General features: G+C 32.3%; 2 protein-coding genes across 2 annotated transcripts; one reads left to right on the top strand and one right to left on the bottom strand.

Annotated features, from left to right (window-relative positions):
- The first annotated feature begins 386 nt into the window (after positions 1-386).
- On the top strand, positions 387-1,193 carry LOC107898323 (anther-specific protein LAT52). The gene is made up of 2 exons (XM_016823838.2): positions 387-597; positions 727-1,193. Exons 1-2 carry the CDS (start codon positions 516-518, stop codon positions 1,119-1,121), a joined length of 477 nt encoding a protein of 158 aa, XP_016679327.1. The 5' UTR covers positions 387-515; the 3' UTR covers positions 1,122-1,193.
- A 12,231-nt stretch (positions 1,194-13,424) lies between these two features.
- LOC121227941 (anther-specific protein LAT52) lies at positions 13,425-14,228 on the bottom strand. Its single transcript, XM_041110907.1, has 2 exons — positions 14,021-14,228; positions 13,425-13,913 (listed from the first exon to the last, which is right to left on the bottom strand). Exons 1-2 carry the CDS (start codon positions 14,190-14,192, stop codon positions 13,558-13,560), a joined length of 528 nt encoding a protein of 175 aa, XP_040966841.1. The 5' UTR covers positions 14,193-14,228; the 3' UTR covers positions 13,425-13,557.
- Between the last annotated feature and the right edge of the window lie 8,727 nt (positions 14,229-22,955).

Below are 22,955 nucleotides of genomic sequence, written 5' to 3'. Positions count from 1 at the left end.
TCATATACTTTCTTTTATTTTAGAAGCAGTTTTAATAAATTATCATATTTTCTTAATGGTGACTTTTTTAATGTTGTACATGTAAAAAAATTATAAATTGTCCACACAGTAATTGGCTTTAATGTAGATTTATATAAAACTATGGAAAGGATTAACTTTAGTATGAAATTTTTTTTATTATTTTTGGATAATTTTTTTTGAATAATATTAATTTTAGATAATTTGTTTTGTTTTGTTACTTTACATTGTTGAAACAATTAAAAAGGGGGAATGATGAGGCCGAGTCATCCACTCCCTCAACAAATCAAACCCTCAGAAATAGCAACCATATCCTAAAATAACCTCAACTCTCCCTATAAATATACCATTTTCGCAAGTTTTCATACTCAGGAAAGAGCAATAAACATTAAAGTGACAATCAAAGATATGGCAAATATTTCTATAATCGCCTTCTCTGCTTCACCATTTGTGTTTCCTCCTCACTCAACTACTCCTATGGGGCTGCTGAAGAAAATATGCATTATATGGTTGTAGGACATGTTTATTGCGACACTTGCCGTGTTGAATTCGAGACTAAACTTAGCGAACCCATTAGTGGTATATAATCAAATTCTTGCTTCTTCTTCTTTTTTTTCTTTTTTTTTATTTCAAATATATGAAAAAGAATAAAAAATAAGTTGTGTAAAAGTTGGGTTGACAAATGTGTTTATATGTTTGGTATTGCAGGAGCAGTAGTGAAATTGGAATGTAGGAACCGTACCAACGAAGCGATTACATTCCAGAGCCCAGAAATAGTGGCTGACAGTCACGGAGACTACCACATCATAGTGGAAGGCGATTATGAGGAATCAGACTGCGACATTGCTTTGGTGAGGAGTCCAAGGGCTGATTGCAGTGATCCCACCGAAGCGTGGAGAAAATCCAGGGTGGTTCTCACCACATTTGATGGTCTCAGCAATAAACTGCGTTTTGCCAACAATCTTGGGTTTAAGAAGGACATAGCTCTTCCTCAGTGCACTCGAATTCTTAAAGAGATGGGCTATTATGAGCTTAGTCAAGAAGATGGAGACTTTGAGCTTAGTCAAGAAGATGGAGACTTTACCCATTCGTCAGAACTATAATATGTATTTTCACTTCAACTTTCTTTAAAAGCTCGGCATTAGCCCATAATAAGAATTGAGTCATTATTATTATAGTATATGTCAATAATTTTTCTTTTCTGGGAACTGAGCTAAGCGTTCAATAAAACAAAAAAGAAAAAATAAATAAAATTAAAGCAGCAGTCGAGGAGATCATGGCTTTACCCCTGGTTGGGTTTTGTTCCTTGCATGATTTCCTGATAGCTTTCAGTCGTTGTAGGAATAGTTTCTCATTCATATTACAAAGGTCAATACTACTCCCCCAGCTGATGCACTGGATCAAGACGTCGTTCTCTAATAAGATGTAGTTTAGGTAGGTAGAGTCTTATCAGTTGTTCCAAAGAATGTGCTGCATCAACCTTCAGTGTTTGAGATGTTAAGTCCCATGCACCGTATGATGAAACACTAAGGAACGATGATAAACTATAAAAATTAAGCTCAAAATCATCAATTTCACTAGAATGGAAACTTGCTAAATATCAATTGATTGAATAAATTGATACATGTACTAGCTAATTCAACTCTCATGATAAAAAATCTACAAATTTTTTTAAAGAAATTGCTTGATTAACTTAATAAATTGATAGCTGAAAGTTTGGTTGAAAGGTTTGATATTTTCTTTCTTTTCTTCAATGGTTTGTGCGGCTCGGGAGGAAGATGATAATGCTTTCATCTTCCATCCAACTTAATACATATAATATAATTAGTAACTTAATTAGTTTAAGTAAGTATGCTTAATTAATAATAAAGGCATATTTATGTTTAATTTAATTGTAAATCTTGTTAAGTGGAAATAATCATCATATTCCACTATCATAAAATGGTTAATAATAATTTTGGTCTTTTTGATAATTGTTAATTAGATCCTCAAATATTTTCTAAATTAAAATTTAATAGTGATTGATTTTTATAATTTAATCCCTGAGATTTAATTAACTATTTTTAGATTATATTACTTAACCAATCTTTAATATATTTTCATACTAACTCCATAAATATCCCCATTTTACTTTTACGGACCCAATTTACGGAAATAAAATTTCAAAACCACATTTTTTGATACCACTTAAAATTGGATCGTAACAGACGAACTCTGTGTTTGTAAGAAATTTTGGGGTTTAATCTCCATGTTTTAATTTGGTCATGCTTGGTAAACATGCTGCAAGATTTATTACTCAGCCGGAGAGACACATACTAATCGTATTTTCCAAGCTAAATATTTTTTACAATATGGTTTTTTGGATGGGGATATTGGTAATAGTCCCTATTTTGTTTTGAGAAGTGTTTATTGTTGCGAAGCATCTTATTTCAAAAGGCTTTCGATGGAGGTTAGGGGATGGTGAAATCATTCGGATTTCAAGATTCGTGGCATGCGGGTGACCATAAGTTCTTTGACAAATCGGCTCCATTACCGGGTATGGATTATTTGAAGGTTCGAAATTTGTTGAGTGATGATGGTAAAGCTCGGGAAATTCCTTAGTTGATGGACTTCTTTCGCCTCATGACTCTAAGAGAGTGTATAGAGCTCTTATTGGGCTAGTTCATAGACCGGATAGTTTAATTTAGCAGTGGTCTCCAGATGGATGTTTTTTTAGACCAATTCCAGATGGATGTTATTCGATGAAATCGGGGTATCATTTGGCTACTGATCTTTATACTAATTCAAGTCATTTTCGAGAGGATAGTCCTTGGTTGTGGCTTTGGAGTGGCCATGTTCTGCCCAAGGTCAAGGAGTTTGCTTGGAGATGCATGAAGAATTATGTTCCAACTAAGGTGAGGCTTATTGATAAACATATTAATGTCAGTGATGCTAGTCCTCATTGTGGGGGTGTTAAGTCACTGGATCATACCCTTTTATTGTGTCCCATAGTCCAGGCGGTTTGGCAACAAACGAATGGCTTGCATATGGGAGCATCTCTGCACACGGATGGATCTAGGTAGGGCGCAGAGTGCGGTCCTCCCCCTTCAAATTTTCAAAATTTTTAATTTTATTTATAAATTATCATGTATTTTAAATTTAGTATCTACATTGTATAACATTTTTCTGCTTTGACCAAATTGTATTTGATATAATTTGTCCCTTAATTCATAAGATTATACTTTATATTAACAAAATATTTTTTCAGTTTTTAATTATATAACTTTAATAATAATCAAATATTAATGTATGATGGACCTTATTAGAGGCTCAATATGAACTTTAAAGTCAAATTCTAGAATTAATTAATTTGGTTCATGCCAATACATATTAGTTATTCTTTTTTTTTTGAAACGTAAATTTATTAATTCATTTAATGAATAGAACCATACAATTCAAAGAAAAAATAATAGCAAACACTCGTCATGCATAAATGGTGAATGACAAGCTCCATCAACATGACAAAGGTTTTAGCCTCAGCAGCAATAAAAAATTATGACACGTTGACAATTGACTTTGTTACAACTCAAGCACAACATATCTGGAGTGATTGCAAGCACTTAATATGATAAGGAAATTAACCTCGGATGGTCCAAAGCAGCGAGCAAAAATCGACAAAAGAATCGAGCATTCACCAAACTAGAGAGGATGACAACAAAATCATCTCTAAATCACTTGTAAAACTAAGATTACATGCATAAGTAAGACTAAAAAATGTGCTACAAAAGAAGAAAAAACTTTTAAAACTGAAGACTTATTAAACAATGGAAAAACAAACAAAAAAATATAAATCTTAAGACAACACGGGTCCAAATTGACCCGTGAAATCATTTATTATTATGAAATACTCTCAAAACAGAAACAAATTAAGAAGTTGACAAAGAGCCACCCACTTTCCAAGAAAAACTACGGATGGCCGGTGGGGTTTTAGCAAAGGACAGGCACTATTGTTTGCCCATCACAACTTGTGAAGACAATAAAGATACCCACAAAATAGATCTACAAACTGGAAAGAGGGAAGATGTGTATAGTGATTGAGAAGAAGAAAGAAAGAAAGAAAGAAATGGTTGATGGGAGAGGAAAAAGAGGCGATAGCCAGCCCGGAGGCTGACACCGCTGCTGAGCAAAATAAAATATAAGTACATATAAGTTATTTCTTTTTGCATACTAGAAAGAAATATTTAATTTTATAAAGTGTGAATTTTTTCTTTTAATTTTTTTCAGTTAAATCATTCATGCTTTTTAAAAAAAATATTAAATTGATTTGTTTAATAAGAAAAAAAAAGTATTCGAGATGAAAAAAAATCATTCGGATTTAGAAGTTTTACCCCTCTTAGATAATCCTGGATCCGTCCCTGTCAGTGAAACAGATCATCTCTTCTTTGATTAGTTTGAATGATACGTCTATTGCTCGTCATCTTTCTATTTTTTGATGTGTTTGGCTACACCGTAATTTGTTTATATGGAAATTTGATTCCTCTTCTGCTAATTGCGTTATTATGGTTGTGGATAATTATTTGCAATAGTGGGAGGAGGCGCAGATTGTTTTTGAACATTCTCAATTGGCTATGACTTCAATTGATACGTGGCTTGTCGGGTTATGTAGCAGTTGTTTGTATTAGAAACTACCCATATCTTTGAAAAGTCAAAGATATGAGTGTCAGAAAATTTGGCACCGAAAATAAAAACATTTAAGGCACCGAAATTTGGTTTGAAATTTGGCATGGGATAATTACAATTTTGGTCCCAATTGTATAGGGATTTTTGCAAGTTGATCCTTGAACCTCAACTATAAATAAGCCTAACCATTTCTTATTTTCTTCATCACATATTTGTTATTCTCTACTAAAAGCATTATTCTCTCTCCCTATTTGTAAATTTCACTTGTATTTTTGGAGTGAAATATATTTGGTAGTGCCCGAGGACGTAGGCAAAATTTACCGAACCTCGTTAAAATTCTGGTATTCTTTATTATTTATTTTTGCATATTTTATGAGTGTGATTGTAGTAATTTATTGTGCTATTAAATTACGATAGAGGGATATTCTGGCTAGGAAAGACCTGGTACTTAAGTGATCCTCGTGATCCACCTCTCTTTCCTGGGAATTGAACTTAGTGTGATTTTTCAGTACAATAATTTTACTCTTTTACACGCTTCCGCGCAACAATTGGTATCAAAGCTAGATTCATACTCAGGGAATACGACCATTTATAGCACTATTCATGTATACGGCACTATTCACGTATACAGTAGTTGGGATTGAGGAGAAAAAAATGATAGAGGCATCGTCATCAGCAAGGACTACTGTAACCAATGCAAAATTTGAAGTAGAGAAATTTGATGGTACCAATAATTTTGGTATGTGGCAATGTGAGATCCTAGATGTTTTATGTCAGCAAGAGTTGGATATAGCCCTTGAAGAAAAACCTGACAAGATGGATGACAAGGAGTGGGCCAAGATTAATAGACAGGCGTGTGGTACAATCCGCCTATGTTTGGCCAAAGAGTAGAATCACTCTGTCATGAGGGAGACATCAGCGAAGAAGTTATGGGATACACTGGAAGAAAAGTTTCTTACGAAAAGTCTTAAAAATAGGGTTTATATGAAAAAGAAACTTTTTCGATTCACGTATGCTCCCGGTATGTCGATGAATGACCATGTGAACTCATTCAATAAATTTTTAGCAGACTTGGTAAATTTGGATGAGAAATTTGAAGATGAAGACAAGGCATTATTGTTGTTGAATTCCCTTCCTGATGAATATGATCATCTTACCACCACATTGCTTCATGGGAAGGACACTATCACATTTGATGCAGTCTGTAGTGCGTTCTATAGATCTGAGACTCGAAAGAAAGATAAAAGAGATCACAGAGATACAACTGCAGAAGTCTTAGCAGTAAGAGGTCATTCACACAGCAACAAATCTGGTAGAAGGGAAGTCCAAAGGGAGACCCGCTAAAGATGAATGTGCCTTTTGTCGTGGGAAAGGGCATTGGAAGAAGAATTGTCCTAAGTTACAAAAGGGCAAGGGTATTTCTAATGCATGTGTAGCAGAGCATGATGAGGAGTCAGACTTTAGCTTGGTTGGCATGGAAATGGCATGTCATACGGATGAGTAGATTTTGGATTCAGGATGTACTTACCATATGTGTCCTAATAAGGACTGGTTTTCTAGTCTTAAAGAGCTAGAAGGTGGAGTTGTTCTTGTAACGCCCCAATTTTCGGGAATTCTGTGAATGTTGGCATAGGTTTAATTATGTTAGTGGGCCTCTAAAAGGCCCAAGCTTAAGATAGAACCCGACAATTTTAGTTAATTTTTGTTCCATAAGAAAAATGGGGTGAAATTATGAAATAGGACCTATGTGAAAATGTTTGAAAATGTTACATGCTAAATTGAAGTGGCCAAACAAATAGGAGTGCAAAATAGGAGGATTTGCATGACAAACCTCCCATTTTACATGAAGTGGCCGGCCATCATGTTGTTGAAGACAATATGTGCACTTGATATCCATAATTTATGGTACAAATTGATAAAAATTGATAATGGGTTAGGTAAATGTTCCATGATATTGGGTTAGGTAAATGTTCCATGATGGGCATTTCATGTCTTTTGTATTAAAGAATTAAATGGATGAAATATGAAATTTTATTAAAAGAAAAGGGGTGAAAAGAACAAAGTTTTGTCCATCTTTTTTCATCATAGCCGAAAGTTAGAGAAGAGAAAGGAGAGGAGAAAGGTCTTGAATGTTCAGTCACTTGGGGAAGAAAATTGAAGGTAAGTTCATGGTAGTTTGCTTCTATATTGATGTTCATGAGTTCTTCTTAATTCTGCCTTAACTCTTGAAGCATATTTTGGTTTTTGGGTGTGTTGTGAGCATTTGGTCATGAATTAAAATGAAGGAAATGGTTGTTGTTTCATGTTCTTTTGATGAAAAATGGAAGATAGGTGAAGTTGAGCCAAACAAATGATCATGCATGTGCCTTAGATGCTAAAAAAAAAATCGGCTAACATGTTGTGCTTTAAAATGATGAAATGGAGATTATGCTTAAGTAAAAATCATAGATATGTGATGATTGATTGGTGATATACATGTTTAAATAACATGCATGCAAGATAGGTGTGTGAAAGAGTGATTTGGTAATAAATCTGCTTGGGACAGCAGCAGTAACGTGACTTTGGAAAATCACCATAAATTGTGGGAGATGAATTAGAAGCTGAATAAATTATGTAATTAAAGTTTAATGAGTCTAGTTGAAAATGAAATAAATGAGAACATATTTTAAATTCTGTACAATGAGAAATTTGATTCGTAATGAAGAGTGGTCAGATTAGTCAAACAGTGAAACATGGGAAACTTTGAGAAACATCTGGTATTGATTGGCTAAACCAAAAATTCTGAAAATTTTATGGATAGAAGATATATGAGTCTATTTTCAGGGACAATTAACGGCACTTGATTTGGAGTTTCGTAGCTCCAGTTATAAATGATTTAGTGACTATTGCTCAGGAAGACAACTTGCAGTGAAATTATTATTATGTGGTAAACATTGACAAAAATTTGTTAATGAGTTGCTTATTGATTTCTTATAAGCTTACTATGACCTGTAGGTGTGGTTGGCCGAATATTGTAAGGGGTTAATACGTAGTTTGTATTTGAATAGTTAGATTAACGTGTTAGTAATCCAATTGTAGGCGGTTCATGTGTGGATCTCGTCAGCATATCGTCGCAAACAGGTGTGTAACTAACACCCTCTTTCTTAGTCTAGATCGGCAAAAGCCGAAAAGTCGAAATGCCGAAAACCGGTATTTTGTAGATTTGTGAGTGTGCGAATGCTCGTGAGATAAATCGATTAATGTTTTTGGTAACCTGCAATGTTTGGACTGCAAAGTGCATGATTTCTGTGCCCTGGATATTTTTGGGCTTAAAGGGCCAAAATTGGAATGATGGGCCAACGGGCCCAATTTGGTAAGAACCCTCGGTAGTGATTCTGTTAGTACATGAAAGGAAGGAATATGCATGAAAAACCCTAAAATGGATAAATTACTGAAATACCTTTAAAAGTGGAAAATTTACAATTTTACCCCTAGGAGATAAATTACCGAAATACCCCTAGGGTTAAATTGACCTAAATGCATGTTTGACTGTTGTTATTTACTGCATGCCATGTTGTTATTATCTGATGCATGGGACTGGGATATTGACGGAGGAAGTACTGAAAGTGGCTTGTCCACGTACTGGAGGCTTTGCCTTAATTTACTGTTAACTGAGTAGCAAGGCTGCAACTGGGGAGTGTTGGGCTGGGTGGGTTGAGCTATTCCCCACATGGAGTGTATGGCTGGTACGGGTGGAGTGTAGTGGTTGGTGGGTTGAGTAGTCTCCCCAAATGGGCTTGTATATGTTATTGATGTTGCATGTATTTTGAAATGGGCCTATGGGCCATACTGTTATCTGAATAAGGGGCTAAGGCCCAGTTTATTGTAATCTGGAAAGGGCTCTGGCCCAGTATCACTGTTACCTGAATGGGCTTAGGCCCAATGGGCTTGAGCTGACTTGGGCTTTGAATGGGTTTTCCTTACACACTGAGTTTCCCCAAACTCACCCCTTCTTTAACCTTGCAGGTGAGTCTTGATGTGGGTGACTTGGAGCCGGAGGGGATTCAGAGTGGCCATGGTGAATACTTTTGGGTTTGAAAAAGAGACTGGTTTTCTTAAGTTATTTTTAACTACTATTTAATTTTTGGGTTGTAATAAGGCCATTTTAACTTTATTTTCTTCTTTGATTTTCTGGGATTATATTATTTTAAACAACTTTAAATTGATGGATAATAATTCAAATGGGCTAGACTTAGGGCGTGATTTCAAAACGATACTTGTTTTTTTTTTAAATAACACGACATCACGAATACTCGATTTACCAAAGATAACCACTCAAAGAAATTTCAACTTGTTATAACCAAGTGTGGCAATGGATGTGGACATGTCTAGGATTGGATCCAATCGGAGAGCTTGGTACTTAAGCAGCCTTCATGGCTCACCTCCTCTGTTATGGATACCTACCTGGTGCCCAGCTTCCATTCACTTGGTTAGTTTAACAAAAGTCGGCTTTTAAAACACTAAAAAGGGAACACGGATTTTTGACTTCAATATGGCACGTCGGATTCGGCCTTAACGTCTGGGCCGGGTTTGGGGGTGCTACAGTTCTTATGGGCAATGATAGTGCTTGTAAGACAATGGGAGTGGGTACAATCCAATTGAAGAATCACGTCGGCTCAATCCATGTCTTGACAGATGTTTGCTATGTACCTAGCTTGAAGAAAAATCTCATCTCATTAGGGGCCCTAGAATCTAAAGGGCTCATAATCACTTTGAGAGATGGATTACTGAAGGTAGTAGCCAGGAAATTGACGGTGATGAAAGGCACAAGAAGAAATAACTTGTACTTTTTAAATGGAAGTACAGTTATTTGGTCAACATCAACAATTTCTAAGAAAGATGTAGATTCAGAGGTTACCAGGTTATGGCATATGCGATTGGGACATGCTGGTGAAAAAGCTTTGCAGACCTTGGTGAAGCAAGGCTTATTGAAAGGTGCAAATTCTTGCAAATTGGAATTCTGTGAACATTGTATTTTGGGCAAGCAGACGAGGGTAAAATTTGGTCCAGCAATTCACAATATGAAAGGAATTCTGGATTACGTTCACAGTGATGTATGGGGACCTACCAAAGTGGCTTCTTTGGGAGGTATGCACTATTTTGTTACTTTTGTTGATGATTATTCAAGAAAAGTATGGGTGTATCTAATGAAAAGAAAAAGTGAAGTTTTGGATGCATTTCTCAATTGGAAGAAGATGGTGGAGACTCAGACTGGTCGAAAGGTCAAACGACTTCGATCAGATAATGGTACTGAATACAAAAATGATCCATTTCTACAAGTATGTCAAGATGAGAGCATTGTGCTACACTTTACTGTTCGGGATACACCACAGCAGAATGGGTGGCAGAACGCATGAATCTGACTATACTGGAGAAAGTTCGATGTATGTTGTCCAATGCTGGATTGCGCAAGGAATTTTGGGCTGAGGCAGTTAATATGCATGCCATCTAATTAACCGTTTGCCATCAACTACAATAAATGGAAAAAATCCTATTGAGATGTGGACTGGTAAATCTACTACTGATTATGATTCTTTACATATTTTTGGTTCCACTGCATATTATCATGTAAAAGAATCTAAGTTAGACCCAAGAGCAAAGAAAGCACTATTCTTGGGTATAACTGATGGAGTAAAAGGATACCGTCTCTGGTGTTCTGATACAAGGAAGATTATTTTCAGTAGAGTTGTGACTTTTGATGAATCAACCATGTTAAAGTACAATGATTCACAAAAGGATGGCAAAACCAGCAGTACTTTACATCAGGTGGAGCTTGAAAAGGTTAATGATGATCCAGCTAATATTGGAGGGACAAATGATGAAGAAGTTCCGACCCAAGAACCTCTACAGCAATAAGATTCAATTGCATATAGGAGGCCAAGAAGAGAGATTAGTAAGCCTGCTCGCTTTGATGATATAGTGGCCTATGCACTTCCACTTGCAGATGAAGATGTTCCGTCTACTTACACAGAAGCAATAAGTAACCCTGATGGTGTAAAGTGGAAGCAAGCCATGAATGAAGAAATACAGTCTCTTCATAAAAATAGGACCTGGGAGTTGGTGACACTGCCCAAGGGAAAGAAGGCAATTGGATGCAAATGGGTATATGCAAAGAAGGAAAGATTTCTAGGTAAAAATGAAATTCGATACAAGGCTAGACTAGTAGCAAAAGGTTATGCTCAGAAAGAAGGAATAGACTACAATGAAGTGTTTTCTCCAGTTGTGAAGCATTCGTCTATTCAGATTTTGCTAGCCTTGGTTGCGCAATATGATCTTGAACTAGTTCAACTTGATGTGAAGACCACGTTTTTATACTGTGATTTGGAAGAGGAAATCTATATGCTCAGCCAGATGGATTTAAGGTTGCTGGTAAAGAAAATTGGGTTTGCAAACTGACAAAGTCGCTTTATGGATTGAAGCAATCTCTGAGGCAATGGTACAAGCGATTTGATCAAATCATGAAAGGGCGAAGGTACACAAGAAGTAAATTTGAACATTGCGTGTATTTTCAGAAGCTACAATAAGAAATTTTCATATACTTGCTCTTATGTTGATGATATGCTGATAGCATCTAAGAGCAAAGTTGAAATTGAGAGATTGAAGACTCAACTCAATCTTAAGTTTGAGATGAAAGATCTAGGTAAAGCTAAGAAGATTCTTAGCATGGAAATATGTAGAGATAAAGCTCATGGCAAAGTTAGCTTGTCCCAAAAGAAGTATTTGAAGAAGGTACTACAGCAGTTTGACATGAACGAGCAGACAAAACCTGTAAGTACCCCGTTGGCATCTCATTTCAAGCTTTCTGCACAACTATCTCCTTCGACGAATACGGAACGAGAATACATGTTGCAAGTTTCGTATTCTAATGCAGTGGGTAGCTTGATGTATGCAATGGTGTGTACAAGACTCGACATTTCACAGACAGTTAGTATAGTGAGCAGGTTTATGCATAATCCTGGAAAAGGACATTGGCAAGCTGTGAAATGGATTCTACGATATATTCAAAAGACCGTGGATGTTGGCTTACTATTCAAGCAGGATAATACACTTGGTAAAGGTGTTATTGGGTACGTTGATTCTGACTATGCTGGTGATTTGGACAAACGAAGATCAACCACCGGTTATGTGTTTACATTGGCTGGAGGACCAATAAGTTGGAAGTCTGCACTACAGTCTACAGTTGCATTGTCAACCACAGAAGCTGAATACATAGCTGTAACAGAGGCTGTAAAGGAAGCTATTTGGTTACAAGGTATGGTTAAAACCTTGGGATTGGTTCAGGAGCATATTAACGTGTATTGTGATAGCCAAAGTGCTATTCATTTAGCAAAGAATCAAGTCTATCATGCACGTACAAAGCATGTCGACGTACGATTCCATTTTGTGCAGGAAATTATTGATGAAGGGAAAATTCATCTTCAGAAGATTAAGACTGCAGATAATCCCGCAGATATGATGACCAAGGCGGTAACAGCAACCAAGTTCGAACATTGTTTGAACTTGATCAATATCCTGCAAGTTTAACAGTTGAAGAAGGCACTATCAAGTATTATTGTCAAAGGCAGAAAGAATTGTGTGAAGATAAGATTATCCTAATCAAATCTTCAAGGTAGAGATTATTAGAAACTACTCATATCTTTGAAAAGTCAAAGATATGAGTGTCAGAAAATTTGGCACCGAAAATCAAAACATTTAAGGCACCGAAATTTGGTTTGAAATTTGGCATGGGATAATTCAATTTTGGTCCTAATTGTATAGGGATTTTTGCAAGTTGATCCTTGAACCTCAACTATAAATAAGCCTAACCATTTCTTATTTTCTTCATCCCATATTTGTTATTCTCTACTTAAAGCATTATTCTCTCTCCCTATTTTGTAAATTTCACTTGTATTTTTAGAGTGAAATATATTTGGTAGTGCCCAAGGACATAGGCAAAATTTGCCGAACCTCGTTAAAATTCTGGTGTTCTTTATTATTTATTTTTGCATATTTTGTGAGTGTGAGTGGTCCTCGTGATCCACCTCTCTTTTCTGGGAATTGAACTTAGTGTGATTTTTCAGTACAATAATTTTACTCTTTTACACGCTTCTGCGCAACAGTTTGGGACCCTCGTTTGGCCAAAATTTATGCTCTAAGGGAGAAGCGAAGTGATATGTCCGAGTTTGCTAGTTCAAGACCGCCTGTATCTTCAATCCTCCTTCACTGATTTATATTTTCCTTGGACAAAAAAGGAGCCTAAAAAATCTGTTGATCACCTACCAAGGATGACTTTATCGTACTCACCTTTTCACGAGTTTGTGGAAGTAATAGATACTTTATCTCTTATTATTGATGCTCATGTTGCTTCTTCAAGTGGGGTGAAACATTTAGGACTGGGTACGTGGAGTAAGTCCGTCAGTTTGGGTATCGTATGATCCCCTATTTCTTGTTTTAATCAGGATTTTTTTAATAAATTAAAATATGAGTTTTAAGTAAAACAAATGAATTAGTTTATTTAAATATAAATAGTAATGGATCAGCTTCCCTCGAGCTTGGGAATCTAATCATACAAATCGTTGGAAGAGAAAAATCTTGGAGATTCGTTCTAACGCTAATTAGAGTCTGGGGTCTTTTTTATGGTTTATGGCTTTAAACGAAGGTTGTTAGCATCAACAGATTCTTGCATTGCTATAAAGCTAATAAAGTGGGGGTTTTTTTGGTGGAATTGATTTGATCAATGCTAAAATCATCTCTCTTTTTTCATGACTTTCTTAGTAAAAAATTGAATAAATTATGAATATACAGTGAGATACTCATAATTACTCAATTCTTATTACACGAGAACAAGTCAAAACAAATATGTCATGCGGCTTCGCTTCCAAGTTCATCCTTAAGCTCATAATAACCCATGTCTGTAAGAACTTTTTTACAACCTGGAAGAGCTTCTTTCTTTTTAAACCCAAGATTGTTGGCAAAGCGAAATTGGCCAGTAACACCATCCAACGCGGTGAGTTCCACCCTGGCTTTCCTCCATGCTTCTGTGGGATCATTACAATCTGCTCGTGGACTCTTCACCAAGTTGACATCACAGTCTGAGTCTTCATAATCCCCTATCACTTCAATTTTGTAGCTTCCCGCCTTATCAGTTGTTATTTCTGGGCTTTGAAAAGTAATTTTTTCAGTGGTTCGATTCTTACATTCCAATTTTACTGTTGCACCTGTCAGTTATAAATATTTAAAATTTTTTGTCAACCTTATTCAAATTATTTATAATAATAATAATAAAAGAAGAGGTTAAAAAAATTGTATTAACTAGATTATATACCAGAAATAGGTTCACTTATACTAGTCTGAAATTCAACACGACAAGTATCACAATAAACAAGACCTACAACGGTGAACTTGTTTTGATCGGATGCTGCTCCATAAGAAAAATTGAGAGAAGACAAAATGCAAACAGCCAAAGAAACAAGGATGATCAGATAAGCTTTTGTCATTTCTTTCTTTTTATGTTTTTTTTTTTTTTTCTTTCTTCAATTATCAAAGCTTGCTAAGAAGGATAATTTTATAAGGAGGTATTTACTTATTTTGGGCCAGGGTTGTTATTCAACATTTCTATTATTAGAGATTTGGTAGCTGCTTTCTCCTCCTTAATTGTTTCAAATATATAACATTTTTTCTTAAAAAAATTATAAAACAAGAAGATTTTAAAAATAATAAGAAATTTTCATTTTAAATTTAATCGTTCCCATTTTTTTAATTAAGATATATTGATATAAATAATAAAATCACAAGTGAAGCCTAATTTATATAATAATAAAAAAGCATGTCTAATAATTGTATATAGATTAATTAGAATTCCAAATAAAAATATCATTGCCACAACTTACAATCCGTTCATAAATTGCAGTAAACAAAGGAAAATAATAAATAATAAATGAAAGCTTAAATTCTACTTATGTTTTTATTTGATCAATTTTAGTTTTTATACTTTTCAAAATTTGAAATTGTAGTCCTGGCCTAGAATGTAGCAGTTAAATTCATTTATTTAAATTCAATTCTTGGTCTTGTACTATGCATACAGTTGTTGATTTAATCTATATTCTCCACTTGGGTCATTCTAAATCTCTATACTTTTTGAATTTTAAAACTTCATATTTGACGCAAATGACAGTCGTTAATCCATTAACTGAATATCTAATGAGTAATATGTGGAAATAATAAGCAAACTTGACATTACACATATGGTAATATGTTTGGTGCATCAAATTTTGGAAACAACAGAACTTAATAAATTTAATAGTTATTGCTTGAAGAGGACTAAAATTTTAATTTTAGAAAAGTACATGATTAAAAATGACCAAATAAAAATGTAGGGATTAAATCCACAACTGTAGCAAAGTACAAGGACTCATACAGTTGTGATTTATTGAAATTATAGGCTTAGATATGTAAATTTGCCTCGAACTAAATGAATTCTCTAATGCACAAACTCTTAGAGATATTACATAAATGAGTACTGAACGGTTTCCACTTCTTTCAAGGTTCAATTATCCAACTTTTTTTTTAACTTTTGAATTTAGTTTAAGATAAATTTACCTTTTTCTCCCCCTTCGATTCGAATTTGGCTTACTTCAAACACAGTTTTTTTCAAGTTCAAATTTTTTCGAGCTTAGATCAGCTCGAACTCGAATTTTCTCGAGTTTAGGCTTTTTCGAGCTCAAATCTATTATAGGCTCAAATTTTCTTAAGCTCGGCCTTTTTGAACTCAAATTTTTTGAGCTAAATTTTTTTTAGATTCTGGATCGAGTCAGACGGGCTCTGAAAAATTCCAATAATTTTTAATTTTATAAATTATAAATATTTCAATTTCAAATGTAATAATTCATTTACTCTTATACAATAATAGTACAATTCAAAATTTTCTTATAAAAAAACATAAATGATATATATTTAATAAAATTCTTCTATATAAAATAATTGCAGCTGCTTATTGCATGATATTATATGAATTAACGAAATATCTTTTATTGTTCATTATTATATTATATTGACAATTGAATAAATTTTTATTTTTCTTATTAAATTTATAAACCTAATACTATTTTCTAAAATATTTATTTCAAAATCCAAATTTATTATATTAAACCATAAACCAAAACTCAAATAATACACTCATTATTACCCAAACTCATAATAAACTAATTATAACTCAAATTTCAAGTCCAAAATAAAAAGAAATTAAATCCAATACCCAAATATAATTTGTAAAAGTTGAAGTTCAATTTAAAATCTAATTTATTAAAAATAATATATTATTAAGATATTAAATTTTTAATAATATTTTATGTATTGCTAGTTATAATTGTAAACATATATTTTAGTATGCTAAATTAAACATAATTATGATGTTATATCTTTTATTATAATCTATAATATAATAATAGATATATATATATTTATACTTATAAAATATATAATTCCATTATATAATATTATATTACGTACTATAATAATAGATTAGTACATTATATATTAATTATTAACGTATATTATTGTTTATTATTATACTAGTTGAAATATGCTCTAAGTTCTTATTTTTTAGTACATTTGAAAGTTAAACCTCTTACTTGTATTATATAAAGTCATATCATATCAGATATTAATAGTTTATATATACGCATCAATGATTAAACATTATGATACCATGTAATGTTATATATTTTTTATTATAACTTATAATATAATAGTAGGACATTATATATTAATTAATATCATAAATTATTGTTTATTACTATACTGGTTGAAATATCCTCAAGTCCCTATTCTTTTCGTCTCCTACTATATTATATAATGTTATACCATATCATATAGTATATAGTATTTATACTATTTATTAAGTGTTTTACTGAGTTGGTATCACATGAGCTACCATATCAATACTAAATTTTAAAGATTGAAGGTCAAAATAATTTTAAAAAAAATCAAAATGATAAAATGAATAAACTTTAAGGACTAAATTTATTTTTATATTTTTAAAAATTTTATATTAATTTAATAATAAAATAAATTTTAATTCCATTAAAATAATAAAATTTCAATTTAATCTTTTTAAAAATTTTAAAATAATAAAATTATAATTTAATTTTAACCCTCTCAAAATAAATTACTAACTGAAAAAGGAAAAGCAAAATAGATATAAGAATAAAATGTTGGATGTGTAGAATTTGAGATTTTTTAGATTAAAAAAGAAAAAGCATCATCAAAAAAAATTTTGTGGAATTTAATTAATATTAAATATGATTATCAAAGAAAATAGAAAAGTGAAGGCAATAGCAATAATGGCATGTTATTGATTTAGTATAGTTTTGGATAGACGGTGCGTTTAGTTTACTTTTTGTTTCATGCTACAGTATCGTTTATAATATCTAATTTCATTGCCATCACTGTTTTTATACTAACTGTAGATAAATACACTGCTCATCCAAACCACATTACTCACATTCACTATTTCAGCTTTGAGTTTTTCTTAAAAATTAAATGGTAAATATTTCTTTTTCTTATTCATTATTTTGTTTTCTATAGAGAAAAAACAAAAAAGGATAACCTAAGTGTAACTTAAAGTCCCAGATTTAATTTTTGAGTAAATTACATTTATTATTATTAAATTTATATTTTAATTATTTAATTTTAAAAAATTATAAAATAATCATTAAATTATTTAAAAATTATTTATGCATTATTAAGAAAAGTTTTGAGTTTAATTAAGGTTTAATATAATTAATTGTTTTTTCTTTTCTTTTGGTTTCCAAAGAATTAAAGTTTAATTTGCTGCCATTCGTATTTTTACTCCAAGTTCAACAGTTACTCCAAGTCTCGAACATATGTATGATCATGAGGGGTAGATAGTGGCAATGGCTTTGGCCTCTCAAAATAGTAAAATTGTTATATTGAATTGACCCTTCAAAATTTTGTAAACTTATATGTTAATATAATTACACTTTGACTTCAAAAGAATTATAATTTAATTTTTATCCCTTTAAAGCAAATTTTTAGCTTCATCCTGTATCACAGTTGCAAGAAATAACCTATCTGGATCTTGTTTATATTTGCGACCCTTACTCTACGCCATTGAATATAGCAGCCAAAAAGTGAGCGGAAAATATGATTATGATCAGTGACTGTTAGACCTCAAAATTAGTCGATCTTGCTAAGCAAATAGCCATGTCGAAGCGAGAGTTGAAGAGTTTAAAGCAACCAAACAAGAATGATTTCGAGCGGCTTGACATTGATATCACAGTTCCACAAACTCAACTAACACTTGAATCGTTTTAGATTCTTCCATAAACTCACGAATGTCTTTGACCCAACATTGTGCCATATCTTCCCCACACAATTTGCTCACTCGTGGCAAAATTTGCTCTCCTGGGAACTTCAGAGTCCATTTCGAGAGTTGCAAAGTAGCTTAATGTCTATAACACTTAATTCGAAGGAAACACAGTGAGAATATATCAAACAATTCTACACAATGACCCTAAAAGTCAAGGACCTTAAATTTTAAACTCTAATATCTTTAGAATCACTCTGCTTTATTTTTCTCTCCCCCTAAACTATCACTAATTTTAGCATTGTAGGGTGCCTCAAAGTACAAACTCAGATCCCTCTAACTCATTTTCTCCTTTTGCAAAACAATTGAAACATTAACACCATATTAATTGTCACAAACTGACCTCAACATTAACATACCCAACGTATGATGCATAAGGATATCGAGTATCAAATATGTTGATCATACAGTTTGCAGTGTATCCGACAATGACGAATTAATTGATATGATCAAATCCTTGCAGATATTGACTGTAGTGCCATTATGACAAATTATATCAACCGAGTGATTACAAGACAACGTAGGCTTACATTACTTTACCTCAATATAGAAAATCTACATCAAGAGTGATGTTTGAGAATTATTTTTAGGGGTTAAAGGACTAAAAAGCATATTTATCATTTGTGGGACCAAGGCCACTTATCTATGCCCTTGTGTGTTGATGATAATGGCAAAAGCAAAAAAGTAAGACAACATTTAATTATTCAACTTGACAAATTTTCTCAACTTATTCTTTGATTTTTTTTTTGTCTACATCAATACTTGAACTTGACAAATTTTCCTAGCTTTGGTCCATATAATGATGTTGTATTCTAAAATTGTGTCATGTCATTGTTTTTTTTATTTTTACAAAAAATATATATTTTAAGAAATGACTTGACACAATATCATAATGTCATGTCATCATGTAGACCGAAATTGAGAAAAGTTATCAAATTTTAAAATTAATGTGAACCAATAAAATTTAAAAAATAAATTAAGAAAAATAATCAAATTTAAAGATTAAAGGATACTTTATCCCAAAGTAAAAACAAATTTATATTTTATTATAATTACACAAACTTATGGTTTGCAATTGTGTTTCTGTCGATCATCAGGGTCGTTGTTGCCATTTTAAAATTCGTGGAAGATGATGACTCAATTTTAAAATTCACAATATCTTATTTTTCTTATTGAGTTGTATATTTAAGTACATTGTTTTTTCACCTTTAAAAAAACCCCAAATTTTTCATGGAATTTGAAAGAGCCAAACTTGTTTATTTTTTATCGGGTAATCTTTCACGGTATAAATCAAGAAAAATACGATGTCAAAAATGTACTGTCTTTTTGTGTGAAATAGAAGAAATCATCATGTGTGACACAATCACCATATTTCATCACAAATACCTCACAATTAATCAAGCTTTACATTATAGTACAAAAGAAAATGAAAAAAAATGTTAAACTCCTCTTTTCAAGTTTAAGTAATATTTAAAGTTTGATTTTACAAGATTGTGATCTCTAATTGCTTTTAATTTTTTTATGTTCTTTGGTATTTATAAGTCTTTTGGTTTTATTACAATTATTCAGGTTTGTTAAATATGTGGCCAGTATTTGATAGCTTACAATAATTGCTTTGTGTGTTAAATAATTAGTCAATCAGTTGGTTTCTAATAATTGTGACTAGACTTGCTCATGGGTCAGATTACCCGGCCCGGCCCAAAGGCCTGCCCGAAATGTGAGAGGGTTTGGACAAAAATATAGGCCCGAAAAATGAGTTTGGACAAAAAAATAAGGCCCGTTTAAAAAATAGGCATGGCCTCGGGTAATGTATTTTTGGCCCGGGTTCGGCCTGGCCCAGCCCGAATTCACTAAATGACAAAAAAAATCTGTTTTTTTTTGTTTGTTTTTTAATGTTATTTTCTTGTTGCTTTCTCCCTATTTTGCTACTATATTACTATTAGTTGCTACTATTTTGTTGTTATTGTTTGGATATTGTATAAAACTTATTTTATTATTAATTTTGTTATTATTTTAAAGGCATTTGTTAATTTTGTTATTATTTTAGAGGTATTTGCTTGTTAAGTTGCATCTATCTTAGTGCTATTTAAGTCTACATATTTTTTAAAATTTATTTTCAATTTGTTGGAAAATATTTATTTTGATTTTTTTAATATTTTTGATGTATTATATATATTTAAAAATTATATAAAAATAAATACCGGCGGGCCGGGCCGGCCCCAAGTTTTAGTATTTTTATTTGGGTCGAGTTTGGGCAAAATTTTAGGCCCATTTTTTGGGCCCGACCCGGCCCGAGCCCAATGAATAGGCCTAAATTTTTAGTTGATCCCGGCCCAAATCCGGCCTGGCCCGACCCATGAGCACCTCTAATTGTGACGACTACATTATAATTTATGTAGTGTGGGCATGCAATCTAACTTAAATAAACCTCGATAGTGCGTTTGTTGGTTAGAATAGAGTCTCTTTCATACTTAAAGCTATTGATAATTAAATTTCTAAGCGATATATATAGGATTCTTTGTCAACAAGGGAAGTAATTAATGATGATTATCTTTATTATCAAGAAGGTAAGAAGAGATTAGGTTACTAGGCGATCGTCAATAACTATAACTAATTTATTAAAAAAATTAAAATTTATCTTTATATTAATGATTAAACTTTTAAATCAAACGGATAATTTACTTTCACTAGAAGTTTTATCTCATTGATTTTTCCCAAAATTTCAGTTATTACTTTCTTTATTTTTCCCAAATTTTAATTTTATTTTTTAAGTTTTTATTTTATTTTATTTTCCCCAAATTCAAGTCAACCGATTACAATCAAACATGCTCAAGGAATTAATTCGCTTAGTCTTAGATTATGTAAGATAGCATTCGGGAAAATGGATCCGAATCCAGTCGTATTTCTGTTTCTTTGGTATCAACATAGAAAAGATCTCAATTTAATAAGAAGTGCAATAGTAAAAACAACTCTAATCACACACACAAAAAAAAATTACACCCATTATTGTTATTTATGACAAGGGATTTAAATAATGTTAGATATTTTCGATTTAAATTTTTCCTATTATGATATTTGTTGTAATTGAATGTAATTTATTATCGTAATTGAATTTATTAAACCGGTTTTTTTAATATATATTTTTAATTTTTATAATTTTTAATAATTTATTCTATTGAATTGATCAAATCGATTAAAATTAGTGGTGTAATTAGTTTAACATCCGGTTCAATTCTGAATACCTTTAAGTCTAATAATTTTCCTATCTTTTCTCATTCTCTCTCTCTTTTACTAATCCCTATTTTTTTCAATAGTTGTAGACTGCTTTTATTTTGGTTGTCCTTCTAAATTGCATGACTGGCTACCAAGAAGTGGGTTGCTGGGATCAATGCATTGGTTTGTTCATCGATGGCTGATGGTTGCCCTATGGTTTTGGTCTCTATTCATGCTTTGAATTTGCTGAATGTGAGTGAATCTCTGTTTTTGGATGTTGCTGGTTGTCATGTTTCGATTACTTATGCAACATGGGGTAGGTCGATTGGTGACTAGATGTGGTGTTGCTTTCTCTCTAATTACAGCTCGCCGCAATGCGTGGTGATTGTCGGTCGAAGTTTTGGAAGAAAAAAAATTATATTTTAAATGATTTGTAATTTTGAAGAGTAATTTTTTTAGAAAATAGACATGGTGATCACAATAATTAAATCATAATTAAAAGGATTTAGACCTATTACGATCTTCACCCAATAAATTTTTAACCAAATCCGGCAGAACTACAAATAAACGTAACAAAGAATCTTCTGTGTCAACACATTCAGCCATGTGATCCGCAACTCCATTCTGATTTCTCGGAATATATCAAACGCGAACCTCTCATCTTTGACGCAACAACTGATGTAATAATCTTAATTCCACTAAACTACCATTAGTTCCTCCACTAGACAATATTAGTTCAATCAATAAAGTATTATCACACTCAACTTCAACTTTTCTGAACCCCTTCTCCCAAGTTATAAAAAGGCTTTCCAACATCGCTCTTGTTTCAACTTTAAAAGTTGATTTTTTTTTGTCGATCGAAACTCATCCCATAACCTCATAACCAGTTTGTTTTTGAATCCCTTAATACTCCGCCAATAGAAGCACTTTGCCTAATAATTGACACCACCCCATCTGAATTAAGCTTAATTCAACCCGTTTCTAGAGATCACCAACTCGAAAGGAAGCTCATGGTTCTTGGCTGTTGCATTTTCACATCCAAATCCCTATAATTTATTGATTGAGACTTAAATTTTAAATAAAATAATTAGGTAACGTGTAATATTTAAATAAAATTATTCAAAACATATATCAAAATTCTATTTATTAAATATAAGATAAAAGAAAAACATACTTAATTTATACAACATTTCTATCCTTAATTAATTTTAAACATACTTAATATTATTATATTAACAAAAGTAAAAAAACAAAAGTAATTTGAGTATTCTAGAACAATTATAGAATCACCAGTATTTTTTATTTATAATATTATTATATATTTCATTAATTAATTAAATAAAAGTTTGATATTTTAATTATTTGAAGGGAACAACATACATTAGGATGACCCTAAAAATTAAGGTTTTTAGGCACCAATAAAATTTTATCTGATCATCAAATTTTAAAGATGTAAAATTATTATACACTCATCCATAGAGAAATTATTTTATGAACTTTTCCCACCATATTATTTATGGTCCCTTTCCAATTATTTAGTAACATTTCAACAATTTTTTTCATGTGATTAACACATAATTTTGGTTTTTTTTTACCTTGAACCAAAACCAAAACCCTAAATTTAGAATCTCGAACCCTAAACCCAAAACTTAAAACCCCA

Source organism: Gossypium hirsutum, chromosome A04 (genome assembly GCF_007990345.1).
Source record: "Gossypium hirsutum isolate 1008001.06 chromosome A04, Gossypium_hirsutum_v2.1, whole genome shotgun sequence".
NCBI classification, from domain to species: domain Eukaryota; kingdom Viridiplantae; phylum Streptophyta; class Magnoliopsida; order Malvales; family Malvaceae; genus Gossypium; species Gossypium hirsutum.
Note: the sequence above shows the minus strand (reverse complement) of the source record. Positions and strands in the feature narration are given on the sequence as shown.

What these genes read in the sequence shown, in the direction of transcription:
- LOC107898323 (XM_016823838.2), top strand. Translation starts at nt 516, where the DNA reads ATGCATTATATGGTTGTAGGACATGTTTATTGCGACACTTGCCGTGTT. An exon ending in ACTTAGCGAACCCATTAGTG is followed by an intron (nt 598 to 726) that starts GTATATAATCAA and finishes TTGGTATTGCAG; the next exon opens with GAGCAGTAGTGAAATTGGAA.
- LOC121227941 (XM_041110907.1), bottom strand. Translation starts at nt 14,192, where the DNA reads ATGACAAAAGCTTATCTGATCATCCTTGTTTCTTTGGCTGTTTGCATT. An exon ending in TATAAGTGAACCTATTTCTG is followed by an intron (nt 13,914 to 14,020) that starts GTATATAATCTA and finishes TATAACTGACAG; the next exon opens with GTGCAACAGTAAAATTGGAA.